This window comes from Aedes albopictus, chromosome 2, assembly GCF_035046485.1.
Source record: "Aedes albopictus strain Foshan chromosome 2, AalbF5, whole genome shotgun sequence".
In the NCBI taxonomy this organism is placed as follows: Eukaryota; Metazoa; Arthropoda; class Insecta; order Diptera; family Culicidae; genus Aedes; species Aedes albopictus.
Genome location: NC_085137.1, coordinates 76,071,122 through 76,092,883, shown reverse-complemented (window position 1 = coordinate 76,092,883; position 21,762 = coordinate 76,071,122). Strand labels below are relative to the sequence as shown.

The 21,762-nt window shown below is 38.5% G+C and overlaps 1 protein-coding gene across 1 annotated transcript in view; it reads left to right on the top strand.

Moving 5' to 3' along the window:
- The first annotated feature begins 19,720 nt into the window (after positions 1-19,720).
- The window catches only part of LOC115265230 (phospholipase A1), a 53,133-nt gene continuing 51,091 nt past the window's right edge, over positions 19,721-21,762 (top strand). Inside the window, exons 1-2 of the mRNA XM_062849970.1 lie at positions 19,721-20,085; positions 20,292-20,406. Of these exons, the coding sequence (XP_062705954.1) occupies positions 20,040-20,085; positions 20,292-20,406 (161 nt within the window). The 5' untranslated portion in view covers positions 19,721-20,039. The remainder of the gene's footprint in view (positions 20,086-20,291; positions 20,407-21,762) is intronic.

Below are 21,762 nucleotides of genomic sequence, written 5' to 3'. Positions count from 1 at the left end.
TCACATCGCATCGCATCGGCGTGGCATATCGTAAAAAGTAAACACAGCCACGCGGGCTACCGCCAATGAAAATGCAACAACCAACAACAATCAAGTCGTGCAAACAGTCAGAGGTGCATTTTACGAGACCTCAAGATTGCGCTTGATCCGTTCCAGAAGACATGATATTGGCTGGGTATAATGATGATCGCGATGAGAGACCAAACACTTTATATGTGGCGCTATAAAGTGCAGCTCCGCTGCAGATCAAGTTACACGGGTTTTGATGAGCGTAAGTAGTGTGCGGTTTGTTTAGATGGTTAGGAAGCGTAAATGATGTTCCGGAAAATTACATCAAGATTGATGCTAGAGGAAAATGTACAATCTGATGCGGATAGAATCGGCGGTGGTTGCCTTCATTCGACATGATGTATTGTGCGAAATGGGCTCATTATGGATGTTTGATGCGAGATTGTTGGCAGAGATGGATAGATATTTCATGCAAAAGTTGAGTATATGAATAGAAGCTTGTAAAGAAAACCAGAAGGAACTATTGATGAATCCCGAGGAAAAGCTTCAGAAGGAATCCTAGAACACGATCCTATGGGAATCCAAAGAGGAGGTCAAGGAGTAAAAAGTTCCTGAAAAATCCTCTAAGAACTTTTTTGCAGAATTCCTCCTGAAACACCTTCCAGAATTTTTGCTGGAACTGCTTCCAGGATTCATTCAAGAGTTCTTGGAATCTTCCAGAATTTTCCGGAATTCTTCCAGATGTTCCTTCCGAGGTTCTTTAAGTTCCATCAGGGATTTCAGTTTTCACTGATTTCCTTAGCACTTTTTAGAATGTCATCGGTTTTACCTTTCTCGTACACCAAAGTGTACTAAAAGACTATATGTTCACTCAAAAACAAATTTTCGATTGAATGCTCGAAGAGTCGAGTCACATATACTAATCAACTTAATTCGAAGAATATAGATGATGTCTGAATGTACGTATGTATGTGTGTATGTATGTATGTCCGTTAAAAAAAGTTCCCCATTGGATTTTACGGATTAAGTATACACTCCCGTTCAAAAGTTTGGGGTCACCCCCTCAAAAACATGTCATTTTTTTAGGCCCATATCTCCGCCAATTTGCGTCCGATTTCAAAACCCTAGGTTTCATTCAAAAGATAAAAAGTCAAAGAAACTTTGAACATGATTTAAATGAAACTTTTTCAAAAAATTATGTATGTAAACTTAACCCAAAGTTGCCAAATTTTCTAAAAAATGAATATAAACTTACGGCAGTGTCGCTGGAAGTTGGGTCGACCAAATTTTAAGATGAGAGCGGTAATATGACCCATTTTCTATTAGCTCTCAACTGCTTTTTACAGAACTTAGCTAAAAAATCTAGAAAAAAAGTTATTAAGTAAATTAATCCACGATGTCATCGACCAAAAGTTTGGGGTCACCCCTCAATATGATGTATCGGCCAAAAGTTTGGGGTCACTTTCGTAAAACATGGAAAAGTGATTTGGTGATATCTTCGTCATCTACAGTTCAATTTTAATTATTTTTGGCTCATTTCAAAGATAATTAACTAAATTTACGTTTGATGTCTTTAACTTAACGTATTTATTGATTTTTGTATATAAAAATGTTATGTAAAGTTAGCACATTTTACCACGCTTCAAAAAATGAGGCAACTTTACGTTAAGTTTTAGTATGTAAATTTCAACAAATATGTGTGGTTCAATGTCTATGCAGTAAGTATCATTCATTTTGTTTCAAATAAGCCAAGAAGAATTAAAATTGAATGAAAGATGACAAAGATATCAACAAATCACTTTTCCATGTTTTACGATAGTGACCCCAAACTTTTGGCCGATACATCATTTTGAGGGGTGACCCCAAACTTTTGGTCGATGACATCAAGGATTAATTTACTTAATAACTTTTTTTTCTAGATTTTTTAGCTAAGTTCTGTAAAAAGCAGTTGACAGCTAATAGAAAATGGGTCATATTACCGCTCTCATCTTAAAATTTGGTCGACCCAACTTCCAGCGACACTGCCGTAAGTTTATATTCATTTTTTAGAAAATTTGGCAACTTTGGATTAAGTTTATATACAAAATTTTTTGAAAAAGTTTCTTTTAAATCATGTTCAAAGTTTCTTTGACTTATTATCTTTTGAATGAAACCTAGGGTTTTGAAATCGGACGCAAATTGGCGGAGATATGGGCCATAAAAAATGACATGTTTTTGAAGGGGTGACCCCAAACTTTTGAACGGGAGTGTATGTCGAATCGAATTGGAATTTTACCGCATTGTTTGCTATTGAAAATAGTGCGGATCATTCCGGAGTTATGGCCATTTTAGTGATCTGGGCCAACACCGGTGAACTAGTCAATATAAAACTGAACCAAATTGATCAAGCGGCACATCAAGTTGCGCTGAATTTTGTAAGCTTTAGCAAGGTTGCCGAATTTTATGCGGAAAGCATCAATCGAAAACACAAAACCCCAATGTCGGTAAAAAATTAAGATGGTGACCGCAAATCCAAGATGGCGGCCCGCAATAAGAAGAGGCGCATGTTTTAAGGACAAGGTATTTGGAGTACACAGCTCAATTTTTGTTCGAGCATAAATCTAGAGAACTATCAAACGGATCTGGCTGAAAATGTAACTTAATGTTTACTGTGCGAAATCAAGCAGCAAGTTACATTTTCAGTTAGATACGATTGACGGTTCTGTAGATTTGTGCTCAAGAAAATTCTAGCTACGGGGATAGACAAAATGATCGGGGCAGGCAAAATTTTCACTTAAAAAAAATGTCAAGCAGCTGTAACTTTTTGAAAAATGCATCCAAAAATCTAAAATTTTTACTGTAAGATTAGTTGATCGTCATGTGTTGTGTATCAATGGTCCAAATTAGGAAAAGATTGGGCTATTCTAGATGAATTTAGAAAGATTCTAGAAAAAGTCATAATTATCCGATAGCCAACTTTGAACTGTTATATCTCCGGATTCAATGAACCGATTGAAATGAAATTTTGAGCGATTATGGCTCATAAGATGAGTTTCGAAAAAAGTTTGAACTTGAAATTATTAATCAGAAAGAAAATTACAGCAATTTCACTTATTTTATGGTTTTTTAGTAAATTGCTCTATTTTTAATATGCTTCCCATTACTTTTTCAATTTACTGCCTGTTATTTTGTTATTCTTTTTTCAAAACATATTCATATCAAGGTCAATTAGAGGGAATTCAAATAAACTATAATAACCATCTCGTAATTCAAAGTAATGTTGAAATTTTCGATAATTTGGTGTTATTTAGGAAAAATAATCAAAGCGCTATAATTTTCTTCCGTGTTAACAATTTTAGGTTTTGTCAAAAGTTTTTCAAAAGAGACGAACCAGCCAAGGGCTGAAAGTCCCTTAAATAAAGACAAATCAATCAATCAAGTTTTTCAAAGCTAATCATGTAAGTCATGAACGTTAAAATTTTGATTGCATTTGGTTCATTGAATCCGGAGGTATAACAGTTCAAAGTAGACTATCGGATAATTATGACTTTTTTTAGAATCCTTCTAACTTCATCTAGAATAGCCCAATCTTTCCCAAATTTGAACCATTGATACATTATTAGTTGATCATTTTACAGTAAAAGTTATAGATTTTTTGATGCACGATTCAAAAAGTTACAGCTGTTTGACCTTTTTTTTTAAATGGAAATTTTACCTGACCCGATCATTTTGTCTATTCCCTGTATGTACTCCAAATACCTGGTCCTTAAAGTGTTCAATGCTCTGAAGCCATGTAATATGGGCATTTTTGGAATACTGTGGAGTCCAGAAATGGTGACCAGAATATGGCGGATCAAAACGAATGATGGCGGCCGAGATGGTAGCTATTCAATGGAGTTTGGGGCTCAGAAACCAAGCAATTGTGGGTATATTGGGAGGAAAGAAAATGTCCGGAGTCTAAAAATGGCGACCAGAATATCCAAAATGACAACCCAAATTCCAAGATGGTGGTTGTAACAAGGAGTTTCAGCCCCCAAAACCATCCATTTGGGTATATTTGGTAAGAGGAAGATGTCCGGAGTTCAAAAATGGTGACCAGAAGATGGCGGCTCGAAATGCAAGATACCGGCCAACAATTCGAAATGGATGCTGGCTTAATGAATTTTAGGTTCTAAAAGCATGCAATATGGGTGTATTTGGCATGGGGACCAAAATATCCAAGAAAGCAGCCCAAAATTCAAGATGACCGCAGTTTTAAGAAGTTTTGGGCTCTGAAACCATGCAGTACAGGGATTATTTGTTTTGATTTGTTAAAAAAATGACCACTATCATATCCAAGATGGTGGCCCAAAATTCAAGATGACGACTATTTCAAGAAGTTTTATCATGCAGCATATGGGTAATTTGGTATAAGGAAAATGTACAGAGTCCAAAATTGGCGACTAAAGTATCCAAGATGGCGGTTAAATTGGTCCAAATTGGTTGCTGCTTTGAGGAACTTTAGGTTCTTCTTCTTTTTCTTCTTCTTTATGGCTCGACGTTCGCATTGGAACTTGGGCCTGCCTCTCTCCAACTTAGTGTTCTTTGATCACTTCCACAGATATTAATTAGAGGGCTTTCTTTGCCAGCCATTGCATGAATTAGTATATTGTGAGGCAAGCACAATGATACTCTATGCCCAGGGAGTTGGCAACCGAAACGGGAATCGAACCCGCCGTCTCCGGATTGGAGATCCATAGCCTTAACCACTAGGCTAACTGGAGACCCCATTAGGTTCTATTACCATGTAATATGGGTAATGTTCAGATTTTATGATTGACTTTGCGCGATAGACCTTATTTTTCAAATAATTTTCTTACATTTGAAGATAACTCTCCCTACTCCTCTTTAAGATTAATATTCAAAGCGTGATTTGCAGCACTAAAAGTATTGAAAACGCGAGAAGTTTGAAGTTTGAAAACATTAGGTTGAAACGTAAAGAAGAGCAAAAAATGAGGTTTAAATCATCACCGAAAAACACCAATTGAATCACATGAAGAAAATCCAAGATGTTAGCTCAAAATTCAAGATTGCGGTGCAGAATTTAATATTACGAATCAAATGTATCTAGGGTATTGGTTCCCTTATTGAGCATGTGGCTCCCATTTTCATCCCACGAAAAACAAAGGATTGAAGCGATGTTTGTTTTGTTTATTATTTTTGTATTTTTTTTTTGTTAGAAGTGAGCACCCATGAAAACAAAAAGAACGGAGTCAATCGGTGACGTAATAGCTTGTTGTCGAATAGGATGAAAATGGGAGCATGAGATTACTGATGGCACACATATCCTATATTGCGTAGATTTCAAAAACAGCTGCCTTTTTGTATGCCTTATTGTCTGTCAGGACTGTATAAAATACCTAAACGTTTGCAGGTCGAATAAACAGAAGAACACATACGATTCAATAACTGACCAAAGCCACCATAAATAAGAATAATCTAAACATGCAATGTCCAATGCTTCCTTCAGCTTATAAGACGTAACGTACTCTGTTTTACTGAGAAAGAAATTGAATTGGATTTCGGAAATATACAGAAGCAGCATTAGCTTAATATTTAACTGTACCAATTGATGGAATCGTAAAAATATCATTCTGCGCGACGTTTCATCATATGTATAAATTTTAGGTGCCTGTAATAAGGCTGGCACAAATTTCGATTTTCTCTCATGTCACCCCCCTCCCCCCCCCCCCCCCCCCCCTCTTGGAAAATTTTTATCGGAATTCGACATTTTGAGGGGGACTAAATAAATTATTGAAGAAATATAAAAATTTTAAAGCAAAATTAGAGTCGTCGAAAAAAATTCTTAACAAATCCGAGTTTGACGATGCTGCCTAATTGTTTGGGTAATTTTTCATCAAATACGTTTATTATTTATCATGTTCCCCCTTGACGAGCCAACGAACAAAGTGACAAAAGAAGAAAATGAGATTTGTTCCGGCCTTATGTTAAAGAATATGTGGATGAAAGTTCAACTTTCATGCGGTAGTGTGCGTTACTGATTGTATTGTGCCTTGCAAGATAAATCCTCGAAACGTGTTTGTCTTCTTCTTATCCATCAAGTTGTCAAAATATGACCGCAACACTATGAGCGCCCTGATGGTCAGAAATTCTGCATGCGGCGCTCATATCAAATCCACATGAGGCTGCGGCGATATGGCCGTGAGGAGATGCATGCGATACAGACGCAATGTGAGGATGAAGCCGCATCCTCCTGCAGCATCAATGCCGCATCCTCCTGCAGCATCAATAAAAAAAATCCCGATTATTAAATACAAAGCCGACGAGATGATGCGTATGCGTATAGTGAAACAATGTCGCGATAAATATTATTACGATTTCTGGCTACTTGAGAAGCCATTGTGCTAACTTTTGTTTTGATATGAACGGCCTGAAGGCAGCTGCGATGCCGCTGGGTGGGTGACAGTATTTGTTCGATTTTGACATTGCGTCTGTATCGCGGGAATCTCCTAGCGGCCATATCGCCGCCGCCCAATGTGGATTTATTATAAGCGCCGCAATATGCAGATACCAAAACAAACGCATACCACCTTCTCATATGGCAAATCACGAACACCGTTGCATAGAGCTCCCACCTTGAAACGTTTATAGAGCGCCACTTGTCTTGTCGTCTGACGTTTACATAGAAAAAGACAAGAGAGGGCATTCTTTCTATTTTTCTTCTTTGATATAAGCCTATTTCATCATTCACCTGATGGACAATGGGACAAGGGATGGAAATTAGGAATGGGAAAGGTGATGAAATAGGAAGGGCTGCCCTAGAAGAGAAGGTCGAATGGTGACTCATCATCTGACACATGCGAATCAGTCAACTCATGACAAATTCTGCTCATGCAGAGTTGGATAAGGTGCAATTCTATGTTAAGTTATCCATGAACTGCACAGTTCGAAAATTTAGTGTACATTTACATTATATATCATGCACATAATTGGAGCGTGATATATGCCGTAAAATTACATGCCGTTTAAAATTTACTCTTGCATTTTGCCCTCATGTAAACTTAATGGACCTGTAAATCTCATTCCTTCCATTGCTGCCGTCGGTTCGGGTTTGATGGATGTTTTGAATTAATAAAACAACAACGAATCTGGTTGAAAATATATATTCATATGCTTACTTGGAGTAAATTACATATACACTGCACGGTAATTAAATTATCACGCACTTATTCTATCACCTATCCGGCAGCAGTGATTTCTTGCCTGTTGAACTTCAGCAATGCAATCCAAAGCGATGCCACTCTTCTGCCCATCATTTTCCGGCTGCTGTTACTGCTGCGTTGGTGGCGGCGGCGGCGATTCACTTCAGTTTCTTGTTTCATCTGCAAAAAATCAAAGCGAAAGTGAATGTGGAGTTTTTCACTAATAAATTAGAGAAATCAGACGCGCCAACTTGGTCAAATTATTGGGGGGGCAAAGCCTGGTTTTTCTGATTTTTTGTATGGGAAAATCGAAAAATCGTCAAATATTGGGGGGCAAAATCATGCTTGCCCCCCCTAAGTTGGCGCCTATGAGAGAAATACTTACCCAAATAGACTAATTGCAACCGAAAATCAACTTATTCACTCGACGGACGATTTGTTTACATTGCCGCCATGTTTGATTTGAAAATTAGCAAACTTTACATTACACGTGTAAAGTTAGTGCGCATCTAATGTGACTATACTACAAGAACACAAACTACCGTGAAATAGAATGCGAACATATTATCAACACAGTATATTGTTGTAGAAATAATTGAACGTTAAGGATGACAACATGATGCAATCAATTCCGCTAAATCAAATTGAATGTTCAGTCGAAAAAATGCTTACATGATCCAAAATTACAATAGATTTCGGTTTACGTTAAGGGTAACATTCAGATTTTTTTGCTGTGTGTACTACCTAAATATTCCATAAAACTGAAGCACACAGATAAAAATAATGAGATTTACACGTTGTGTTAACTTCAGTTTAGTCATATTAATTTAGTGTTATGATGGTTTACATGATATATCATGTAAATTTGTGTTATATGCCATGTAAACACACAGAGTCATGCTGGATTACATGACATATAATGGAAGTTTACATGATATTTTATGACTTTTACATGATATGTCACGTATACTTCTGTGATATCCCGCTCCGATCATGTGCATCATATATCACAGAATTTTACACTATTTTTTCGATCTGTGCATCTCAATTTTATGTTTGAGCTACTTCAGATGGTATAAGGGAGCGTCCATACGTCACGCAAAAATTGCCCATTTTCGTCTTCCCGCCCCCTATGTCACACTTTTTGTATGAGACCTCTGAAAAATTTGTATGGGTTGTCACACTTCACTGAACCCCCCTCCCCATAAAAGCGTGTCGTAATTTATGGACGTTCCCTTATCATCGTAGAAATACTGCCAAATATCAGCAAAAAGATGCCGAAAACAAGAGCTTGCTTGAAGGCATCCATAAGGAAAGGTTGAAACATTCTGTTAACGTTATTCTAAAATATAGCATGCTCGAGGCACGATACTTCATTTATAATGAATGATGCAAAACTGGGTTCACAAGGTAACCTATATTGAAGTTACTCTTTTGAAGTAGAGCCACTTGGGTTATACACGCTTTTTACGCTGAAAATTGATCTGAGGTTTCCTAGCCGTAGACACTACCCAAACTAGACAGGATTACACTCTTCACAAACACAGCACAAAAAGGAAACATCAACGACAAATCAAATTGGTGTCAATTGATAAACGCCGATGGCGAAAATGCATTAAACGAATCTATATAGGGAGTAATATAAGCTAATTTACAACATTTAAATAACCCCGTCCTTATTTAGCCTCAAATTTGAGACTTAAGGCGAAACTGGAAGCATTTTCTCACTTTTTGGTTTTTGATTTTTTATCAAATAACGAAGCAATATTTTCAAAATCGGTTTTCGTACACATGTAGAGTATGGATCAAGGTATCTTCTGACTTGTTTCAGTGGTGGAAAATGTTTTTCGTTTTTGCAGAAACCATTTTTGAACAAAATTTCACAAAACAATGGTTTCTACAAAAATGGAAAACATTTTCCACCACAAAAACAATTCAGAAGATAGCTTGAACTATACTCTACATGTGTACGAAAACCGATTTTGAAAATATTGCTTCGTTGTTTAATAAAAAATCAAAAACCAAAAAAATGAGGAAATGCTTTCAGTTTCGCCTTAAGAAGGGCAACTGAATATCTCGAAGAAATAGAAGGCTAGGCCCAAGAATAATCTGTTCGTTCTTTGTGTAAATACAGGTCCTTGCAATGGCTTTAGGACAGAAGGTCGAAGGACAAAAGGTCGAATGGACAAAAGATCGAATGGGACAAAAGGACAAATGGGACAAAAGGTCGAATGGACAAAAGGTCGAATGACCAAAAGTTTTAGTAAGCCAAGATACCTGGTGTGTCTCACTTATAAGAAAACCAATTTTTGATGAATCTTTGTTGTTGCTCATTGAGAGAAACATTGTAGTGCTGTTATGGAAATTATATGTATTTCAGCCACTAACATTTCTATAGGAAATTTTTCCTTCTTTTGATTATAGGCTGTTCTTTCAAGTTGTGTTAATTAAAAGTATTTAATGGGAATTTAGTTTGATTTTTGTTCAGGTATTTTTCCTTCTTAAATTTATAGGCTGTTCTTTAAAGTTTTGTTACTGAAATAATTATTTACTGTTTAGGTACTTATATTTCATCCAGAAATTTTGCCTTATTCTATTCAATAGCTGTTCTTCCTCTCTTGAATTGATAGGGGGGCCAGAGATTTGTCCTTTTCTAAATCATAGCATGTTTGGTTTTATTAAGGACAGACTTGTTAGGATCCCAAAATGGCCGCCACAATGGCCGACTTTGGCACCTACTCACGATTTCAAGCGCACAAATCTCTTTGTAAACAAAACCAGCTTACCTGATCTTCTTATTTTAACCTTATTACAAGTGAGCAAGAACAGAATAATAAAATGCACTGTTGTTTGAAGCTTGCTTCTCGAGATTTGTGCGTCTGAAGTTCTGATGCACTGTTGAAGCGGGATTTCATGACGTTTGTCCTTAAATCGCTGAAATGATTGGAGTTTCAAATGCTAATATTTCAATCTATGATTCATCCTTCTTCTACCCAGGTTGTTCTTTCGAGGTATATTATTTTCCACATTTTACTTTAATAAATAGCATAACTTTCTATCATTTATAGGCATCTATTTTGAATTGCAATGCGATAATAAATTGCTTCATAAAAGCTTTTGCTAGTTTTAGTAACCATTTAAAGTTTTACTATTACTTTAGAGCTTTTAGTAGAACTTGTTACTTCAGACTCTAGTTTAATTTAAAAACACTTCATTAATACTTCACTTTTGCAAAAGAAAATAAAAAATGAATAACTCTTTTAAAGAAAAACTAGAAGGGACGAGCAAATTCCTTTCAATTCTACTACTGTGCTTATCTTCGGACAGATAGGCCTATTTCGTCTGTGACTTACAGACTTCTTCAGTGTCAAGCACTGTTGACACTGAAGAAGTCTGTAAGTCACAGACGAAATAGGCCTATCTGTCCGAAGATAAGCACAGTAGTAGAATTGAAAGGAATTTGCTCGTCCCTTCTAGTTTTTCTTTAAAAGAGTTATTCATTTTTTATTTTCTTTTGCAAAAGTGAAGTATTAATGAAGTGTTTTTAAATTAAACTAGAGTCTGAAGCATTTAAAGTTGTTGAATAATTTTGGAATCACTGGTTCAATTTTTTTTTATCGGAATTTTAATTGTTTTTCTGTCAAATTCTGATCACTTTTTCATGTGTTCCAATTTGTCTTAAGTCTATTTAACCTTTTGTTCTATTCGACATTTTGTCCCATTCGACCTTTTGTCCCTTCGATCTTATGTCTTTCAACCTTTTATCATAGATTCCTTTACAATAACAGAGGAGCAACCGCGGGCGGTCAATCATCCTCATGTTCATGCAACTGATTATCTCGGAGAAACGCGAGGTCCATTGCACCATTGCTCCTGTTAGCGCAGTAAGGGCGTAATACTGTGGAGGGCGCCTTAGTTCTCCACAGGCTCCGTTTGTGGTTAGGTTTTTATTAGACCCCCCTAATCATTCATTCCTTGGCACGGTAAGCATAAGCCGCATAACACCATGAATTAGGGGTCACCTGTTTAGTAGACTCTTACCACTGACTGGATAAGGCGGTCCGTAGTGTTATTCTTATCCAATTGAGACAACCGCTACCGACACTACACAGCTATCTAGGCTGATCGGGAAAAGAAGTTAACGATTTGGTAGAGTTAACCGAACGTTCGATATTGTCTTGCCAAACTTCGGTATTGTTCGCTGAACATTCGGTAATCCAAACTTTTTCTGAAATTATAACAGTTGAATAAGGTATTTGTTTCAAGTGTGCAGAAAGTGTTCCAATAAAATCTCTGAAGGAACTTCTTGAGCAACCCCGGAAATAACTCCAGGAGAAATCTCGGAGGGAATTTCTAGAAGAGCGGATAGGAACGAATTGGAAGGAATCCAGAGGGAACGTCTGAACGAATGAATGAGTTCGTGGGAGAATCCTTGAAGAAGCTTCCTGACAAATCTTAGAAGGAACCCCTGGGGAATTCTGGAATAAATTTCTAAGGAAACCGTAGTAGCCGTAGAGTAATTCCAGGTAAAACCGCAGAAGATATTCATGGAACCTTTCCAGAATAAATTATTATAGGAATTCCAGAAAGAGTTCCTGGGGAATCCCCAAAGCAAGTCATAAATCAACACACTACTTAATCCATATTCAATCACACTATCTACACTATCTATAGAAAGGGCTTGGTGGTCTAGTGGCTACCGCTTCTGATTCATATGCAGATGGTCATGGGTTCAATCCCTTTCATCCTTCTTTGTATCTTTCTATCCACTTTCTCTCTCTCTCTCTTCTCTACGTATACAACTCATGTATATTCAAATGTTCATAGCCATCGCTAGAACCAGAAACGTATTGGAAAAAAGTCGTTTCCCTCCCTTCCATCTTCCACTCACAGCACAGTGTTATATAACGCCTACAAGTTATGCAACCAAAGCGTGCTGTGCCGCTTGACCTTATTCATCTTATTCACCACACAATGTATCACCTTACGAACACTATAAATAACCCCCAATCCATGAATCGCATCACCGACCCAACGGTGACTCCCAGTTCTCCCATCCTTTCCATCTAACAAATACCCCAGTCCGTGCTGATTGTGGGGATACAGAGGTGATCTCGGTCTTTAGTAGCAACAACCAGCACACTCTAACATTCCTTTCCCTTCCCAACTGACTATAAGGACGTGGCTGGCGCCGTTATTGATCCAAAATGTATGAGCTGCTTAAATTGTACTTTGAGAATAAGTGGAGTGTCCCAGCCCTTATTCGTTTGGATCTCAGTGCAATTGGAACCAGCTCAGATCAATCACGGAGTAGCATCCATTGACATGTATATGTATAGTCAGATTTGATCGATGATCGTGATTGATCGATTCAATCACACTATCTATAGAAAGCCAAAGAAATTTCGAAGAAAATCAGAATCGAAAACAACAATGTAACAAAACGCCTAACACTTGGAAAATATTCTTTAGAGGGAATCCCATGAGAAATCTCGAGAATGACACATAGATGGATTCCTTATAGCTAATTCGAGGAGGAACTTTTTAACATTTTTTTTTGGAAAATCCCCAATGAATCTCTTGAGGATTTTCAAAAGGAATCTTGGGAAAAAAAAACAATAATTTCTAAACGGTGTTCAATAAGTGCGGATACACAATTAAATTGAATTAATTTCCGATCTGTAATAAAGATTTTCAAAGTGAATGTATTAATTGAAAGCTCATATAATACTGATCAAATACAGCATATGTTTTGAAATAAACTGTCCTTTATCCTTTTGTAATAATTACAAATGTGTCTCAAATTCCTTTCGGCTAGCACGCAATTCTTTCATTTGTCGGCTGTTCGAGTCCGTATGAAGTTGATCATCAATATTAACTTCTTTTTCCGATCAGCCTAGATAGCTGTGTAGTGTCGGTAGCGATTGTCTCAATTGGCTAAGAATAACACTACGGACCGCCTGTTCCGGTGGTAAGAATCCACCAACAGGTGACCCCTAATTCATGGTGTGATGCGGCTTTATGCTTACCGTGCCTAGGAATGAATGGCTAGGGGGGGTCTAATAAAAACCTAACCGCTAACGGAGCCTGTGGAGTACCAGGGCGCCCTCCACAGTTTGTAGCCCTTACTGCGCTAACCGGAGCAATGGTGCAGTGGACCTTGTGTTTCTCCGAGACAATCAGCTGCCCTTCTTTAGTCTCACTTGAGGCTAAATAAGGGCGGGATTATGAAGATGTTGTTAATTAGTTTAAATTTTCACCTATATGGTTTCGCATTATGCGATTTACACAGTGTATTCTGTGTATCCTCGCCTTTGGCGTTTTCCAATCGATACCGATTTGGTTTTATTGTTGCTGTTATTTGTTGTGCTGTTGTTGCGAAGAGTTTAATCTTACCTAGTTTGGGTAGTGGCTACGGTTAGGATAGCTCAGATCAATCTTCAGCATAAAAGAACAGCAACGATCAATCTTTGCAGACTTATGCAAAATGGTACAGCCCAAGTGGCCTTGGTACTAGAACCTTACTTTCGTAAGGGAAATTTCTATCTAGGAAACCTTGTGAACCCGGTGTTTGCCACTTTCAGTAAACATGAAATGGCAAACTCGCGTGTCATGCCTCGAGCCTGTGTGCTTGTCAACAACGCAATAGTTGCTACACTCATCTCTGAACTAACCACCAGAGATGTATGTGCTATCACAATTGATGTATCTGTTGGAAACCTCAACAGGAAATACGTCTATTGTTCTGTGTATTTACCGCATGATGAACCATCCCCTACGGATGCTTTCAAACAAGTCATCACATACTGCACTTCAAAAGGCCTTCCGCTAATTGTTGGCAGTGATGCTAATGCTCACCATATCATCTGGGGCAGCTCAGACATTAACTTGAGAGGCTCCAGTTTGATGGAGTACTTAAGTAGTACAGATCTTGCATTACTTAACATAGGCAACCGCCCAACCTTCATGGTATCTGCTAGAGAGGAAGTGTTAGATATAACGCTGTGCTCTAGCAGAATTAGTCACGAGCTGACCAACTGGCATGTGTCAGATGAAGAATCTTTATCTGACCATCGCTACATCTTTTTTGAACATTTAAATGTTACTTCGCAAACATTGCGTTTCAGGAATCCTCGGTCAACAAACTGGGATCTTTATACTGATTTGGTTGCAGCCAAATTTCATGGATATTCACCATCCATTGACACTCCAAGTGATTTAGATGATGCCTTTGATACTACAACGACCTTCATCATGGAAGCTTTTGAAGAAGCATGCCCTCTACGGTCTGTGAAGATCACAAGAGGAACCCCTTGGTGGAACTCTGATCTGGCGAAACTCAGGAAACAATGTAGAAAGAGTTGGAACAGACGACGTTCGGCTGGTTCGGAGGCTTTCAGGTCGGCTCGCATGGCCTACAGGAAAGCTCTCCGGTCTGCTGAACGATCCGGCTGGAAAAACCTTTGTACAAATGTTTCCAGCTTGAGTGAAGTCAGTCGGTTAAACAAAATCCTTGCGAAATCTAAGGATTTCCGGGTGAACGAACTTCGTTTGCCAAATGGCGATCTGACTTCCTCTGATGAGGAAGTTCTGGAATGCTTATTCAGCACACACTTCCCTGGATGTGTAGATATTACATCTTCGGATGATCCTGATGTCTTTTCTTGTAGTTATGATTCTTTAGCTTCGGCTCGGAGTATTGTAACTATAGAATCGATTGAGTGGGCTCTTAATAGCTTTGCTCCTTTCAAATCTCCTGGGGCAGATGGGATTTATCCTATTTTGCTTCAGAAGGGATTTGATTATTTCAAACATGTTTTGAAAAAACTACTTGTTTGCAGTTTTGCTACAGGGTATATTCCCAAATCCTGGAGGGATATTACTGTAAAGTTTATTCCGAAAGTGGGTCGTGCGTCGTATGAAGAAGCAAAGAGTTTCAGACCTATCAGTTTGACCTCTTTCCTTCTGAAATGCTTAGAACGCATTGTGGATCATCACATCCGTGATGTTCATCTGGCCAACGTGCCTCTTCATGTGAACCAACATGCCTACCAATCTGGTAAGTCCACTGTGACTCTTTTACACAAGGTTGTTTACGATATCGAGAAAGCATTCGCTCAAAAGCAATCTTGTTTGGGTGTTTTCTTAGATATCGAGGGTGCCTTTGACAACGTGCCTTTCGATGCCATATTGGAAGCCGCACGGAGTCATGGTATATCTCCAATGATTTCCAATTGGATTCACCAAATGCTCAAAAACCGATATCTCTTCTCGACATTGCGTCTAGCAGGGATTAGGAAATTGAGTGTTTGTGGATGCCCCCAAGGGGGAGTCTTATCACCGCTTTTGTGGAATCTCGTAGCAGATACGCTATTGAGGCAACTCAATAATAGCGGTTTTCCTACTTATGGTTTTGCCGACGACTACCTAACATTGTTAGTTGGTATGTGCATCAGCACCCTTTTCGACCTGATGCAAAACGCCCTTCAGGTAGTTGAGGGTTGGTGTCGCCAATATGGCCTTTCGGTTAATCCGAGTAAAACATCTATTGTTCTTTTCACGGAAAGGCGAAACCGTAATGGCGTTCGACCTTTGCGTCTCTTTGATTCTGAAATCGATGTGACTGAACAGGTAAAGTACGTTGGAGTCATTCTTGATTCCAAGCTTTCCTGGACACCTCACATTGAGTTCAGAATCAAGAAAGCTTGTATGGCCTTTGGGCAATGCCGGCGTACTTTTGGTACAACTTGGGGTCTAAAACCCAAGTATATCAAATGGATCTTCACAACTGTGGTTCGGCCAATATTGGCTTATGGATGTCTTGTGTGGTGGCAAAAGGGTGAAGTGAGAACGGTCCAATCAAAATTAGGCCATCTCCAAAGGATGTGCTTAATGGCGATGTCTGGGGCGTTCTCTTCAACTCCTACGGCAGCGCTCGAAGTTCTCTTTGACGTTGCCCCACTACACATTCATCTCAAACAAGAAGCCCTTTCTTGCACTTACCGGTTACGGGTACTCGGTCTACTAGAGGAAACTCCTGTGAACCGCACACCAAAACACACCTCGTTGTTTCCACTTTTAGTGAATTGGGACAAAATTGTCCTTGCTCCAAGTGATCTTACAATTGCTTGTAATTTTCCATATAGGACATTTTCCACGAAATTCCCTTCCCGGGAAGAGTGGACATCTGGTTATCTGGAAAGAAGTATTTCAGACGGCATCGTATGTTACACTGATGGCTCCCTTCTCGAAGGTCGAGCAGGTGCTGGTGTTTATTCTCGTGAGCTAAGGCTGTATCAGTCTTATTCACTTGGTAGACACTGCACCGTTTTTCAGGCCGAAATCTTTGCTCTTATGTGTGGAGTGCAATCAGCACTTCAGCAGCACGTGATGGGCAAAGTAATATACTTCTGTTCAGATAGCCAGGCTGCTATTAAAGCACTTGCTTCGGCCAACTCCAGGTCGAAGATAGTTATCGCTTGTCGAACTCAAATCGAGGAGCTGAATTTAGCAAACGCTGTTCACCTTGTATGGGTACCTGGCCATTCTTCCATCGCTGGAAATGAATTGGCTGATGAGTTAGCTCGCACTGGAGCATCACATGACTTCATTGGCCCTGAGCCAGCTATTCCGGTATCCAAGTGTTGGGTAAAGCTTCAGATTGACATCTGGGCTGCCGCTCAGCACAAACAATACTGGAATAGTTTGGAGTCATGTCGTCAAACCAAATTGTATAGTGCTGAGCCATCTCTACGGGTGGCGAAGTATCTAACTAGTCTGTCTAAGCAGAATTGCAGCATGCTGGTCAAAGCATTGACTGGCCACTGCCGACTCAGCTATCACATGGCGAATATTCAGCAAGCTGATTCATTTGCCTGTGATAGCTGTGAATCCGATTATGGAACTTCGTATCATTTGATATGTTACTGTCCAGTTTTCGCGCAACTGCGTTTCCGAGTATTCGGTAAACACTTATTAAGTGAAACTGACTTCAGAAACCTGAATCTTCAGGATATTCTGTTGTTCTTAACCCGCTGTGGTAAAGAGCTATAGGCTCTCTTTCGCTTTATGCGTTATTACAGTGCCCTTTTCAGGGCGCTGTTTGAACCCATTGTGGTACGCTTGTGCGTTAGTACCCTCTTCCAGGGTATTTTTCCTATTTCCCTACCTGTCCCTATCCCCATCCAAATCCTTTTTCCTTCCTTTTCCCTCAGGTAGATGATGAAATAGGCTGTTATTTTGGCGATGGCACAAATGTCCCAAATGGAGGATAACGTGCCTCTGGAGCCGGCCTTCTGATACCTGATACACTATCTATAGAAAGCCAAAGAAATTTCGAAGAAAATCAGAATCGAAAACAACAATGTAACAAAACGCCTAACACTTGGAAAATATTCTTTAGAGGGAATCCCATGAGAAATCTCGAGAATGACACATAGATGGATTCCTTATAGCTAATTCGAGGAGGAACTTTTTAACATTTTTTTTTGGAAAATCCCCAATGAATCTCTTGAGGATTTTCAAAAGGAATCTTGGGAAAAAAAAACAATAATTTCTAAACGGTGTTCAATAAGTGCGGATACACAATTAAATTGAATTAATTTCCGATCTGTAATAAAGATTTTCAAAGTGAATGTATTAATTGAAAGCTCATATAATACTGATCAAATACAGCATATGTTTTGAAATAAACTGTCCTTTATCCTTTTGTAATAATTACAAATGTGTCTCAAATTCCTTTCGGCTAGCACGCAATTCTTTCATTGGTATTTCGTCTAGTTTTGAGTAATGGTGTTAAGTTTAATTAAATTAGGTTGTTGTTCTTAGCAACTATGACCATACGAAATAATCCATAAGTTTCCGATGGGGTGAATTACAAAATGACTCCGTACTTGATCCTTAAATTGCTAGAATTGTCGCTGTACCTGTTTTAATGATTTGTTTTGTAAAAAAGCAAGGCTGCGTTATATCTCAGTAACCCAAAATTATCTTTTTCCTTTTTTTTTTGATTATATCACTGTTTTGGCAAATTTTGAGCAAAACTTTCTTTGCTCAGAGCCTTTGCCTTTTGCTCACAGCGTCCATTATTTAGGAATATTGTGGTATGACCTGGTATGACCCTTATTTAAATTGGTGCTAATCGATTATCCTGTCATAATTGAGCTGAAATGGACATTGGTTGATAAAGCACTCGATCCCACTACGCGTAGCTCATTTTATACAGTCGATTACCCTGTTAGGATTACTTTGCCAAATTTCCAAGGGCTCTAATAACCCTTTTCAAAATATTCACAAACTTTGATTGGACAACACTTTATCCCTTTATAAGGCCGCGAGAACCAGGCACGGAATCCACTAGTTCTGCATTGGAATATAAAGTAAATGTGGTGTAATGAATAGAAACGTTTTTATTTTCAAAAAATTCGATGGTCAATTTTGTATGAAAAAAAATGGTCTAAATTTTAACTTTTTGTCAACAAAGTTTAAAATTTTGTTATTTTGTGATGCGTTTATCAATCATGCTGATTTTTTGACAGGTTGTTGCCCTAATATTCATGAGTTACTTGTGTGGATTTTACTCGATTCGTCAATTATTTTGGACGATATGTCAATTTTAGTACATGCCCATTTATTATAGTACATTTTTTCAAAAGGTCGACTTTCTAAAAGTAATGAAGCAATCAAGTTGGAATTTTGTCCACAAGTAAAAGGAACATGGGCCTTTCATTCCCCATCATTCGATTTTCATTTCGCTCACCACAACAGAAGTTCGAGCTTATAAACCTTTATGCACTCAAAAATTGCGGTTTTTGGAGAGACATTTTTTTCTAAAAACGCCCATTCATATTTGTTATGGATCAAAAAAAATCATGAGTGCTCACAAAGGCCTAATGTGTCCATCAGTTAAAACAGAAGTTGTAAAAATTTTCTAAACGAACAGAAAAAAATATGTGTATAAGGTGGCCACTGCCTTATAAAGGGTTATAGCTGCAGAGTAAATAGTGGAACTTCGGCAATAATCTCTAGAAGAGCCCGGAGAAATCAAGCCTTTTCAAATATGTACGACCAAAGCTTAAGATTCAAAAAGTTGATAAGTTTAAAAATCACCAGTAACTCACTTAGCTGGAACGATCTGGTTAGTTTTGTCGTCAACATTGTATCACTGACCTATTGTTTTATTTATTGCAAAAATATATTAGGTAAGCGATTGAATCGAATAACAAGTAATGTCGCAAAAAAACCTTTAATCGAATTAATTGTAAAATTATCACACTTTCCGCCCGGTTGGCGACGATTATCGGAAAATTCCGCCACAAAAGCCGTTGGACTGGTTTCGGCTTATTTCTCTTGTTTCAAGCCACCATGTGCGGGTCGTCAATCGCAATCGCATCGCAGTGCCAGTCAGTGGTAGCGCGCGCAGAACCCACCTGGCCGGGAAAAGAGCACGCCGAGAGAAATGTGCAAATCCGCGGAAAGAAAAATTGCCAACTAGAAAATCCATCTCTCCCGGCTGGGGCTGGTGTGGTAGGTGAGGCGTGGGGCCCTCGTCTGAGCCGGCTGAGCCATCTGTGGGTACCCGCTTGGTGGCACAATGTTTTCAGTTCTATTCGCGCTTTCGTAACGATGAGGTCGTACTTTCTTCGAGCCATCGGTGGAAATTGTCGGTACTTCGCGATGGAAAATCGTTTATAGTGCCTACTGCCTTCGGAAGGGGAACGCGAGAGCGATCCAGTATTATTGCTAGTGTAGTTCAAGTTTCATTACCATAAGGGCCAATAATTGGCATTGCTTTTGCCGTCTTTTTTTTTAATAGTGATTATAAAACGTTTTTATTACCAATATCGCGAAATGAGTTCAATGGTGCGACTGTTACTAATTCTATCTCTGCTAACAGGTAAATTACTGGTTGCGCCTGTTTCATGCAGTGTAGTGCAGGCATGGTTAGTGATGAAATGGAAAGTGCTTTTCCACTGTGTGAAGCGTGGTCGCTCTGATCAGGGCTCATGGTTAAAATATGCAAAAATATTAAAAATTTATAGAGCTGCACAAACCGATTATCAAAAGCGCAAGTGGAATGAGTGAGTGTTTCGATTGTTTCAGAGACGTGGTGCCTATTTACTCCCGGCGGTGTTTTTGACCTGAACTTCTTCAGATGCATGTGGAAGAAAGACTACGACTGCCCACATGAGGATATTCGATTTTTTCTCTACACACCGTAAGTATAGCGCCTTTGGGCACAGATGTAATTACAATTTCATTCTACCGCTGACCTTAAGTTCAAAAGAAGTTCGACGTATAGGTCGGATAGAGTGTAAAAGCAGTTCAGTGATCAATGAACTCCACGGACAAGATTTTTTGCAAGCTGCAGGGCATGTTGGCATCTCAACGAAGAGAAAAAAAAACACCGTTCAAGAGGAATTTTGCTTTGCAAAAAAAGATCATGCGTAGATTTATAACGGCTACTGAACGCACGTTGAAGATGCTTTGTACGTTACGACTCCAAGTGCTATTGGTGCAAATCGGACATGTATTGTGCGAAACTTGTTATTTGGTTTTAGCGTAAACATATGGGCGGTGGCACAAACCGCTTATTTGGTGCTACATTCCAACAGCTGAGATCGTGTACATCTCCCAAGGGCTCTTGAAAGGCCCTCACGTGCAGTGAGTCAGCATATCTTCCGGCACTACTGGGTGAAGGAATTTGTCCTAATTTTGGGATTTCCGAAACAATGTTTGATCAAATGTTGTGCAAAAATAATTTCTTCAGCAAACGTACAAATAAATAAATTTTGCACATCTTGACTGGAAAGCAAAAAATGAAATAGAAAACTTTATTTGAATTCACTTTCATGCATTGAGTCGAATTTGCTGATATACGACTGCTTGAGACAAGTGCTTTTTGAGTCGAGAATAGAGAGCTAAACGGTCGCTATGGAATGCACGGATAGATTGCATGTTTAACAACTCCACTGTTGTCACAGTGTGAAACTTTATATATATGTAATACACTTGTAACGTCCCGCCATGTTGCAATAAATCATACTTCAATAATTCGTTCAATTGCAATTGGATTATTCCCATATTTTTTTTTTTTTTACTTTTTGAGGGTATATAGACATTTTTTATGTTTGAAAAGTTTGGAATTCAACGCCATTTGGTAAGATGGCCAATTATATCAGGCTCTAATGCGACATAAAGTCTTCATAATTTATATTGTGACAAAACTATTCAGTTCAAACTTAATTTGTAGTTCATCATTCTTCAATTAATCACACGTCTGTTCATTGACATAAAAAAAATTATCAAACTTTTCAGTCGAGCAACAAAGTCACAAGCACACTTTAAAGCACACTTGTAAAATTTACATTGAGGGTCTTTACTAGATTTAAAGCACCGGTTATGTTTCATGGACAAAATTTCGTTTCCCAAATAATGAAACTGATGTAAGATACGGTGATTTTCGTTTTTTAATTGATGAGAATTCGAGAATACGATATTTTGATTACATATTAACGAGTTTGCAGTTTAGGATTTTGGCTTTGGTGTGAATAATTAGCGTTCAAACAATTAC